Here is a 12,121-nt window from a genome sequence, read left to right as displayed (position 1 = left end):
GTATGCAAGTCTGCCATTGTGGTACTCTCAGCACTGAAATAAAGGAATTGGTCTTCAAGTTAATAAGGCACTGACAAAAAGTCTTCCTTAAATCCAAGCACTCACCTTCCTGATGCATTACAAATTAGAATCACGGTTTTAAAAAAAAGGATAACCCCTAAAGACAAATTCAGTGTCCACTCACTCGTACAGATTCTTTTAATGACAACTTCCCCAAGCCAAATCACCTTATGCACAAGCCACTTGTAGAGAAAAATTAAAGAAAAAGGGCAATATTTAAGTAATAACAAATCTTTTAAAACTTGTCCTTGTAGGGAGAATAAGCAATTAACTGATGTGATTTAGTACCAGCCCTGGTGTCTTGATGGTTGCAACAGGCAGCATACTACAGCCGGCCACGGAAATGACTGGAACTACTAATGCTGGCAAGTTCGCATACAAAAAAAAAAAGGAAAAAAAGACAAAGAATGAAGAAAAATGCCACTGACAGAGCCAGAAGAAACAACATCCCATTATCTATCTTATCTTGATTTAGACAACATGTGCTACAGTTAACCAAAACCACAACATCAATTTGCCTTTTATCAAAAGGGACCTGACCTCCTTGAGTGCCTTAGCAGCACAAAAAACTGCAACTACTTCTGCTGGAAGGGAAAGCATTTCCTTTTAACATTTGTTATGTCTGATACTAATAGAGGAGGACTATTGCTGAAAATGTATAAATGCAAATAGAGGAGGCTGATGTTGCAAGAAAAATTAGATTAGATGAATTTACTTCTGGTGAGGAAAAGATAACTAATAAAATCCTGCTGTGTTTTTTTATGCTTTCTTTTGCTCCCAATATGTTTTCAAATATGCATACTTCTGTAAACGCTTCTCTTGGTAAAAGTTCAAGTGCTCTGCAGTTGCGTTTTGAGGAGGAAAGATAATCAGCTGATTCCCCAAAACAGACACTGATTCCTCAAGCAGGAGGCTAAAACATCTGCCTAAGTAGGGGGCTGCTTAATACGCCAGCTGCAGAGTTGACAAATAATGTCTGCCGTTACAGTATTTTCCTTTTCAGATCTTTCTTAAGTAGGATATGATTTTCACTGTAATTTAAAAGAGCTAACAGTAACACAATTTTAAAGCTGAGTGCTAAAGCTCATTCATTAAGTATTTATATGCATTCATTTAGTATTTGTAGTTTTAATGCCTATAACTTGCACTTAAATACTTAATGAATCATAATAACCCGAGTAATATTCCTCTGGCGTGAAACGTCTGTAAAGTGAAATAAGTGTCTGGGATGAGCTATGTTTACTCAAATTACCAGAATTTTTCAAAAGTAAATCTCCTTATTTGCTTTCTAAGAACACTGGAATAGAAGTCAGGTTTGAAGAACCTAGGCAAAAGTAGTACGGATTAAGTTAGAAAGATAGAAGTTAGCAGTAAGTATTCAACGACCAGTGCGATGTTATGTATTTCTAATGCACTGCACCAATTTCATAAACCAGATGTTCCCTGTTGTTCTGTCTTTCCCAAGACCATTAGTTTAGCTAACAAAGCAGTTAGCAGTCAGCAGGTGATTAACATTTACATGTAAAGTCTTGCTATGAAGATCTACTCCGAATGCTTTTTGCTCATACGCCTCCAAAACAGGGACATGTAAGAGGCATCCTTAGTTTCAAAATCAAAACATTAGGAAATAAAGTGACAAATACTAGCTGAAGTATTTCAGCAGTTATTAATAAGATGAAGAATTAGAGCAATACATTAAAAATAAAAATCAAAGAGAAACTGCCAACTATCTGAAAGTAGTCCGGATGACAGTCTTACCTGAGTACCATGAGCTCGTTGCTGTCTTTGTTTTCTCAGCACTGGTTTTAGTTCTTTAATTTTTTTAACCCCTTTTTTCAAAAAAGGGCATTACTACTTTCTTTACAGTGTATTTGACTTATCTGAGTCTTTCCAAAGCTTAGCTGAGGCAGGTTTCTCTCAGGGGACAAAACCACCACTTCTTTCTGAGCACCATTTATCTCAAAATACGGAACATTTCAGCATTTCTGTGTTGCCCTGTAGGACTACATGGCTAAATAGGAGATAAACAATAGGAAAATACTGAACTACTCATTGTAAGAAGTGCCAATAGTGTTTTCTGTGTTGTCATTAATTACTCTGGTTATTCTGGCTACACATTTTAAGAAACTCCTCCCACAACATTCAATCTTTCCCACGAAAATCCAGCATATCTGAGGGTAGAAAAACAAGGAAGAGTAGGAGGCCTAAGAACAATGAAAGTTGTTAACAGCAACTATTTGCTAAATGATGATTTGTGAACTGTTTTCCCCACCATCTTCCTACCATAAAAACCTAACTCAAACCAGCTGGAAAAATACAAAATACCAGTAATAAATGACACCTTCTGACCTGGCTCTGTCTTTAGCAAAGCTGTGTGATGTCAGGCTGTGGCTCCCAGTTGCACATTTCCCTTCGCTAACAGAAGAACAGATACAGTTATGCTGCAATGAACCTATAATAGCTTATTTAAAAATTCAAAATCCACAGGCTATTATCCACAATGCTTAAAAAGAGTACACACATTGTTAAAAAACACTTAGTTGTTGAGAAGAAACACACATTAAGTAATTTTTAAAATGAAAAAACAAAACTAAAGTTGTGCAAAGTCTACTACAGTAACACTGCTGGCTATGAAGATGTTGTCTTTACTATACACCCAACATGGGTAAACTTGGGAGATGTGTGACTTGCAGAGGGATTCAGCACAAGCAACCCCTTCCCAAAATACATGGCTTCAGGATCAGAACAGGCTATTCATTCCCCATCAAAACAACAACAACAAATTGCAAAGGGACACAAATTCCCACGGTGCTTGTGGTGTAATTCTGACAGAAGCATCCTTCTACTGTTCTCTTTCTACCAAGAGCCAATTCACAAGAACAATTCTTGGAAACATAAACCAGCCTATTAACCTTTACTCTACATCACCAAGTGCTTGGGGTTTTTGTGTTTTGTTTTGTTTTTTTTTTTTTTTCCTGTGAGATTGGATCATCCTTCTTTTTTTGCCCCCCAGAAATTAATCATTTCCATTAAGAGATTAATTTGACTCTGGAAAAAAAACCCAAAAAGTGAATTTACAGGCTTCTACTCAGATGCAATAAACAAACTGTACATTTTCAAAATAACAACTACTAGTAGAAACCTTTATTAGATAGTCATAGAACTCTGCCACAGGCTGGTGGGTAGCTTGTTTCTTTTTAAAAAGGAGTACTCACGGTGGAATCTGCAAGAGTATTTACTGCCACTAAACCACAATGTCAATGGAACAGTTACTACTTTTTCCACAGACTTCAAAGTTCTGATATTGGAGTCGTATTTTGGACAATGTTTCCTTCCTTTACAAAGATCCTATTTTTGAAGATGAAAGCAAGGCTAATCATCCAGGAAACTGTATCTAGGTGATGTCAAGAAACCCTAAATAAGGCAAGAATCAAAGTCTTGAGCATAAAACACGTATATAAAGCATGGCTCCCTTTTTACACCCGTTATGTTTTTCTGTGAGAAATTTCAGTGACCAAGAATTATTCCTGTCAAGGATGGAGTTTCGATAGTCCCACACCTTTTCTCTCCTTCGGTTATCCTACATTCTAATAAATTAATTATTTGCCTGAAATCAACAGAGCTTCTGTATCTAAGGTCTGCTTTAGGCCATGTTATCAGTACTACACAATGTCAACTATTTTGTCCAAGACAGATACTAAAATCAATTATTGCCAAATGAGAACATGAAAGCTTGAAATTGTGCCTCTACCTTTTTAGAACATAGATCTTAAGTGATATTACAAAACACCATACACTAACAGTGGTCCCTAACTGATAATTAACAGACACCCAGAGAAGTAAAATGTCTCAGTGAGCTATACCCAGGTGTCGGGTTTTTTTGTCATTCAACCTTTGTATGTAGGAGAGTGACAGGCGTAGAAACAAAGGGGAAGAAAACACTCAGTTCTGACCCAACAGTGCTTTCAGTTTTGTCCCTTCCACACACACACGCCCAGGCCACCCAAACCACATGAACTACGTTTTTAACCAGGAATTAGGTAACAACGTACCAAAAAAAAGATTTTGGTGTGTAAGTGCCACTCGTAGGGAATATGGCTCCCATACAGTACTAAGGTTTGCAAGCTTACTGCTATTTTAAACTTGCAGTTGTTACATTTCTTATACTTGTAGGTCTGAGAGAAATAACATTGCTCCAGGCTAAGTGTGCCTGGGTCAAGCTCCCATCGAGAACTCCTGGTATAGTCTAAGCAACATCTCTAGAACGTGTAGTACCTCTTTTACCCGGTTCATACTTAGCTTTTGATACAACTCTTAAATACCAGTTTACTTGTGTTCTTAAGAATGCCTAAAAAGGTGAATTATTTTCAAAATTAGTATAAAGTTAAAAGAAACTCAAACTAGCTACAATCTATTTAACTCAAGCACAGCACCGCCAGAAGTTTCACACACACTATTTGGTGTTTCATGTTGTTTTTCCTTTCACTCTTTAAGGCAGTGGTTTCCACAGGTCAGTTCAGAGAATACAACAAAGCATAGTCCATGGCAATTCATGTTGCAACTCCATTTTTAATTTGGGGGACTCTACTTCCCAGCCATTAGTGGTTTTGTTCAGGGCTCCAGAGTTCAGAGATCGAGTTGACAGGCTCTGTTCTGGCACAGAATACAGCTGGCACATTTTTCATCAGGACCTCGTTCTCAATTATGAGATGGTTCAAATCGTTCCTTTTTTGTTTTGAATTAGCCTGTTATTCAAAGGTCATCAAGTTGGCAGGAACCTGAAGACAAAAATATAAATAATAGCAGATTTTACTTTGGGTAGTAGCTACTTGCAGTCCACTGTTTCACAGACTAGCCACCTGTTTAAATGCACATCATTAACACTCATTCTGTCTCTAAAAAAGGAAGGAGAAATGCAACTATCATTCAGCAGTACAAATATACTTAGAGCTGCAGAAAACCCAGGTATAACCAAAATATTAAACTGCTGCATCATTTATAATTTTATTATAGGGCCGCAGATCTTATTAATTTTGATGACGTTTAAGATTTAAGTTGTCGGCAAAACAGCCTTAACATGATAAATCTCAGCACAAAACTACACAAGCAGAACCTTCTCACTTGAGTCCCAGCTAGAGAATTCTTGGCACACAGGTCAGTGATTGATGTAGGCCCTCTAGTATTTTTAAGACTAATTTAAAAAAACGAGGCATAAACACTTGCCTGGGCTTTTCCCATAGGAAACCCGAATGCCTGCCACAGACATCACCCCTTTCATGAAGATTAAAGCTAGTTTGCATTACATTAGTTTATATCCCCATTTTCTCCCCATCAGGAATTTGCCTGACAGCAACATCTCTTGTTTACTCAGGTTATTAAAGAGCCACTACATTCCCGATGACTGTCAATAAATACCCAGTTTGGTAAGATTTGAAGCAAGCGTTTCTTGTTTTGCATTTCCCATTTGCCTGTAGAAGCAAGAATGATCAACTGGGCTAAATTTCCACCATTAAAATTAAAAATAGTATCTATTAAAATAGTTCCCAGTATTATTCAACTGGGTAGATGTCTATCACAAGCACATTTAAACATCCAATCTTTCTTAGGCAGTCATACTGTTAACAAGCAAACAAGATCGTCCATTTTAAACAGTACCATAAGGCATGTCTCTGGGGAAGGCACTGCTCAAGAGTCAAGTCACAATCAAGAGAAAAACTTTACAGGTTTTTTTTGGTGGTTTTTTTTGTTTGTGGGTTGTTGTTTTTTTTTTTTTTTTTTTTTTTTTTTTTTTTTTACACTCACTTGGTAAACCAACCTTTGTAACCTAATGTTTGTGTGAAGCACTGCTTCTTCTATGGGAGCAACTGTGCTGCAAGAACCCATATAGTACAACTACGCAACATGCCAGAAAACAGGCAACAAATTATGGTAGCAGGGGTTTTGGCCTCTTAGTGGTAGGTTTTTTTTCCATTAATCCTCGCCTACTTTTTTTCTTTTAAAATCTCCTACACTTATCTTCACTTTGCTATCATATTTTCCACAGGAGGCCCCACCAAGATCCTTAAGCCTGCTGTTTTTGCACAAGCTAGGGGCTGAATGCTTTAAACAAGTTTGCATTAAATAGTATTGTTAAGCCTTATTGAATAAAAGCTGTCCTCAGAGGGCAGTTTTCAGGCTTGCCTGGAAGTCACCACTTTCTTGCAAACTCTTTGCCTCTATTTGCTACTATTCCCACATTCTCCAGCCAGGAGTAGTTTCCTCTCCTTTGCACTGTCTCAAATGCTTTCAAGGGAGCTTCTGCAACCCTCCTTACTCCTTAGATTTCTCTCAGAAGCAGAACCGACCAAGAAAGCACAGAAGGATCTGGAAATTGAGGTAGTACTTTTGCTCTGGGAACTCCATAAACAAATGTGCAAAGCAAAAGGGAAATTTCAGGAAGACAAAGTGGTAACCTAAAAAGGATTTTGCCGATGAAAAAGGTCAGTAAGAATTTATATGGGAACAGAATTTAATAGGGGTTGGAGTAGTCTTATCTTCCTTTTTGATTCATGGAAAATTCTACTTTTGCTTTCCAAGTCTGCCAAATGTACCCAGGACCAAACTTTTTTTATACAGTTTAGAAATACATACAAACAACAGAAAACACGCATGCCCGAGACCTGACAAAATGGCACTACGCGAGAGTGATCTGGAATTGATGTTGAATGCTACTGTTTACAACTTTTTTTGTAACTGTAAAATCGCCTTTTTAAAATGGGCAATGACAACAATACTGCCACTCGGACAGATATTTTAGAGCATTCCTTCCATTTCCCCAATTGCTTTAAGTTAGCCTCAAGATAGCCCCAAATCTTTCTTCATTACCACAGAAGCTCTGAGGACTTGTTTGCAAAGGGACAAACAGGAAAGCTAAGGCAAATCACTAAGCATGTGATATCGATGTACAGGCTGCTCAGAGTAGAATTCTCTTCATACACAGCAACCCGTTACAGCTCAGTCATCTTGAAGATCTATCAGTTCTGAGCTCTTAACAGCTCATATTCCTTTGCAACACCTTGCTCTCACCTGTTGTCTGTTGCTTTGGCAGGCAGCACTCAGGTGTTTAAACCACAGCATTGCATTCATTCTGTTTCCAGCTTGAAATTTGTATGAATTTCCTAAGTGAGGAAGGGAGAGAAAAAACTGATAAAGAAACACAAACAGTACTATACACTTAAATCCTACCCATATTCAAGTAACTCTAAATTAAAACATTATGAAAAGATTTAATAGCAGAAGGTTCATATAACTTTACACTTTGTCTGGCATAGGTGCAACTTAATTGTTTGACCTAGTGTGAGAGAAGTTTCAGCTCGCCTGTTGTCTTTTCCAACATTCTAGATTTCAACTAACACCAGTGTCAACTTGGAAAGAACAAAACATTTCTCAGAACCATACAACAGAAATGTTTTTGTTCATTGCCATTATTGCAATTTGTTTATAATATAATTTCATAATTTTTTAAATGAAGTGCAAGAAAGCACTGAAATGCACTCTAGAAACTAGCTACATTTGAAAATATTTGAAAATTGTTCCTAAACATATTCATACATTTCAGACTAGTATTTTCAGTGTCTGGTGTTATACAGTGCTTGCTTGGGTTCAGAAAGGCCAAGTATTACAGAAACATTTCAGGTTGCTGCTGCTGAGCTTAAGTCGACAAGCATTCACAATTTACACCATGTATCAGTGGTGCTAGAATAGATGCTCAGAAATAAAATGTACTAAGACTTGAAATAGAGAAAGCAATAAATAATGTTAAGCTCCTTTATCAGAACTTCTAATGATGCTCTTTCTGCATAGTCTGAAGTGCTATGGAAAAGAAACAATTTCTTCACAGTTTAAACTGAAACCAAGGTGCTACGTTGGAGTAATGGAAATCAAGGCTTCTCTGCCAAACAGTCAAGATCTCTTAGGGGTTTTTTTTCCTGGTAATAGCACTATATTTGAACAGATGGTTTGGTGTGGGTTTTGTTTTTCATTTGGAGAGGAGAGGGGACTGGTCAAGCACCTACTGTTAGCTGAATATTGAACTTTTTTATTCTTACTTACATTTTCACATATGTGAAAATGCCTCTGAGTGATCTAAATATAGTTTAAAAGAATGCAGATGAATACTTCCAATAAAAATCACAACTGGAGTTGTTAGAGTTTGGAGAGTTCTTGGAACTTAATGAAGACTTTAAGGATTCTCCATGGACAACTGTTCCCAAGGCATTCTAAAGGCAAACGTGACATGTTGGAGAGCAGATGCATAAGTGAAAGGTAACATCCTTCCAATTTCATTTAGTTGCTTATGAATACCTCAGCAAAGCAAATGTTTATTCGGGGAATCACTGCACTCTTGGTCCTAGCATTGCTTACCCTTCTCAGAATCAGTCAATAAGAAGAGATCTGGATGCTCAGGGTCATCTGCCATCATCACCATCCAGCCCACCACTGACACATTCTTACTCGGTGTGGATTTGAACTGAAAATACAAGCAGAGATGCAAACTAAAGTAAAACAAGCAGCTTTAGCCAGACTGACTGCAAAGAACAAGTATTCAAAAGGGCAGTTCTTCTCAGTGACACTGTTAAAGACACAGAATAACTTCAAAGGAAGCGTAGCACTTCATAAAGTTAAGAAAGTTTATGAATTTTATATGGAATTAGTGAACAGAGCTTACCACAATGAATGATATTCAAAACAAATTAAAAGGAATATCACAATCCCCCCAAATGTGTCGACAGACATCTAAACTGCACTGTATGAATACAATAGCATTCCTCACCGCATTCTTGCACACATGTACATATACTATAGTTCAAAAAAGTGCATTAACACATGCAAAGCTAATCCTGCCACTGTTAACAAACAGAAGAATTAAACTTGTCTGTGCCATAATTATTCGAAGTTAACATGTATTAATTATTATAATAGTCTGTAATTACACATAACATGAGTCCTGTGGACAAGGCAACACAACTGTATAATTAAATATTATGACCTGATGAATGAAATGGATTAAACGAGGGTGTAGATTCAATAAACAAGTGCGCAGAACATAACGTGCTCGTTTATCGACAAGATGTTCAAACCGATGGGGTTTTCCTGTTCAAGGTGTTACTTACACACTAACATATAACTTAGGCCTCTTCTAAGCACAATACCTGTCTCTGCTACACTAGCCCCTCTCCTGACAGCTCCTTGGTCCCACTCTCTTTTTCATTCACCTGGTCAGTATTATTTTCTACTTCTCAGGCTGCTTCTCTCAGTTCCAGGCTACTCGCCCATTAAATCCAACTCATTTCCAAACCACAAGCTTCCTTCTCCCCAGTCTCCTTGCTTATATATTAGTAGACCCTCACAATTCACCTCTCCTTACTTGCTCAGGCAGTCCCATTTGCTCCCCGATACCTAATCCATTCCGTTTCTCTCAAGTCTTCAGTTGCCAGATCTCCTCTTCCCACATTCACGGGTCCGACACAGACTTTTTTCATCAATCCTAGCACTCTTATCCTCTGCAGTGCTTCATGTCACTTCTCTGCACAGAAGGTCCAACTCTGCTATGTGCTGGTCCCTGTCAGATGTGTCTTCCACCTGTCTTGTGAAATCCTTATTCTAACCTCTGCATTAGGACAGTAATTTTGACCTCTCTTTAATTACATTATTAGAAACAATAAAGATAAAACAATCTCGGGGACATTTTAAGACATTAAAATGAATTTATAGTTCTAGAATACTTTCATTCTTCATACTAATGCCACATAGCATATTTGCAACGTTAAGCATCAAATGTCTTCTGTTTCATTTCAGAAACACTGCTTTACCATTACAAATCTAGAACTCTGGTTCAGCAAAAGGAAGCACTCTTGCTAATAAGTTTGAGGGTATCGCAAGCAAAGTGAGAGTTTATAATAATATTCTCTATATGGTAATATAATTACTTTATAAATAAAATTCCAGTGCAAGTCTAATGTTAGTTATTCTACTCTATGCCACAGATTAACTGGAGACCTTGAACGTCCAGATAAGTTTATCTGTCTGGGACTTGCGCAACAGGCTACGTTTTAAACCTCAGTTTAAAATACGTTAGAACTTTAAATGAACAAGTGTTAGACCAATATTTGAAACAAAAAGTATTTGAACCAAGTTCAAAATAATTGAAGAGTCCAGCCTCTCTGTATCTTACAAACTTTTGAGTTCATCATCTGTGTACTGTCCTCTTTATGTCGCTATAGTTACACTTGCAGGAACCATTCCATCACAAGTTCCTACCAGTCATGTTCAGCTGACATCTGCGTAACATCAGTGGAAATATAAAAGTTTGGAAACCTTGAAGGGATGCTTGTACAGATAGCTTAAGCGTAAAAGTGATGATGACTGTTCTTAGGAAAGACTTGCCTGCCAAACTTCAAAATGGATGCCTTTTTTTTGATATTATTATGGGTAAAGACATGGGAAAAGGCTGTTCCTCATAAAACCTGTAGAAGCACATATACTAAAGTTAAGTAACTCTACCTGGAAGCATTCAAGGTCAGGCTGGATGGGGTGCTGAGCAACCTGACCCAGCTGAAGATATCCCTGCTCATTGCAGGGGTGGTTGGACTAGATGACCTTTAAAGGTGCCTTCCAACCCAAACTATTCTATGATTCTACTGCCTTTGGGAGGTGGACAGATTTGGTAACACCTCATAAGAAGAGGAAGTACATTATAAAGCTGTATCAGACAACATTTCATTACAGTGAGGGCTGGATAACATAACTTCTTTCCAAATAGAAACTATAATTTCTTTGAAGATTCCAGTCAGTAATGAAAAACACTAAGGAATTTTATCTGAAAGAAGGAGTAAAGAGAGGGAAAGGGAATAAAATAAGGATATAGCTCATGAGTTCTTAAAAAAAAGAAAGTATATATTCAGGACTTGCTATGGACAACTGAAGATACTGTCTCGAAAAATAACATGACACAACTTGCACTTACAAGGGATCTGCAAAATGCAAACTTCCAAGTAGTCCTACCAAGCATTAATAGGTCATTTTCACATAGGTGGAAATTTGAGTCACAAAGCAGTTTTAATAGGTTACAGATCAACAATGTACCTCGAACTGCACTCATTTCTAAACTTTCATGAAAATGGTACATTTGCACTTTCCTATCTTAGTTATATGTATTATAACAGTAGGTATACAATATGTGAAATTACCACGCAATCAAAACTGCCAGAGCTTGCTTGTCTTTTCATGTTATTCAAAACAATTACTTAATCATGGTACTTCTCCAAAAAGGTAAAAAGCTTCACACAAGGAAAGTGTTTCCTGCCAGCATCAATCCGTCATCACTTGAAACACATGTCAGTTTTCCATCCCTTTGCACAGCTGGATTTGTATTCCGTGTTTACATAGTCCCCCAGGGCAGTTCATTCTCCACTGATGCATAGAGCCTTGCTAACAGCAAGTCTGCTTTGTTAACATGAAGGGAATGAAAGCTTCATTGTAATTTAACGTTCCTCTTTGCTTTATTTATACAGGCCACTGGAATGACACTCTTATTGTACACACAGAAAAACCACACAGCTCTGGTGCTAGGCTTCACATAACTAAATTCTGTTGTTGTTCTGAGCTCAAAGGCATTTATACATAAATCTTTGATCACAAACTCTGAATTAATCTGCAAACAGACTTTTCACTCCAACCTTTTGGCACCTACAAATCCCCTCCTCCTCATCTCCTGTTGAGAATTTACAGCTTTCTAATATTCAAATCATTTTCTCGGTGGCTGAACATACTTCCTAGAATGACAGCATTCTTTATCAGGGTATTTCAGTGAAAGTGCCTGAGCAACAACTACCAAGTTTTCTGGAGTACCAATAAATGGGACTAATTCCGAATATAACATGCGATGGAAGGCTTGGAATGAACAAGGGTTCATGCTCGAACATGAAGGCTCAAAATGTCTCTGTTGCTTTTCCAAGTACCTACAAACATGGAAAAATCCCTCATGCATGCTATGTTGTCACAGAAATTGGCAAGATTTTTC

At 37.5% G+C, this 12,121-nt stretch overlaps 1 protein-coding gene across 3 annotated transcripts in view; it reads right to left on the bottom strand.

The window, feature by feature from the left end:
• Positions 1-4,463: 4,463 nt before the first annotated feature.
• Positions 4,464-12,121, bottom strand: part of RALGPS2 (Ral GEF with PH domain and SH3 binding motif 2) — a 101,881-nt gene continuing 94,223 nt past the window's right edge. For all 3 annotated transcript variants that reach the window (XM_059821763.1, XM_059821764.1, XM_059821765.1), the window contains 3 exons: positions 8,464-8,569; positions 7,126-7,217; positions 4,464-4,838 (listed from right to left, as the gene is read on the bottom strand). In XM_059821763.1, coding sequence (XP_059677746.1) covers positions 4,809-4,838; positions 7,126-7,217; positions 8,464-8,569 — 228 coding nt within the window. In that variant the 3' untranslated portion in view covers positions 4,464-4,808. The remainder of the gene's footprint in view (positions 4,839-7,125; positions 7,218-8,463; positions 8,570-12,121) is intronic.

This window comes from Gavia stellata, chromosome 10 (genome assembly GCF_030936135.1).
Source record: "Gavia stellata isolate bGavSte3 chromosome 10, bGavSte3.hap2, whole genome shotgun sequence".
In the NCBI taxonomy this organism is placed as follows: Eukaryota; Metazoa; Chordata; class Aves; order Gaviiformes; family Gaviidae; genus Gavia; species Gavia stellata.
The sequence above is the reverse complement of the archived record's forward strand: the minus strand, read 5'-3'. Positions and strand labels throughout refer to the sequence as shown.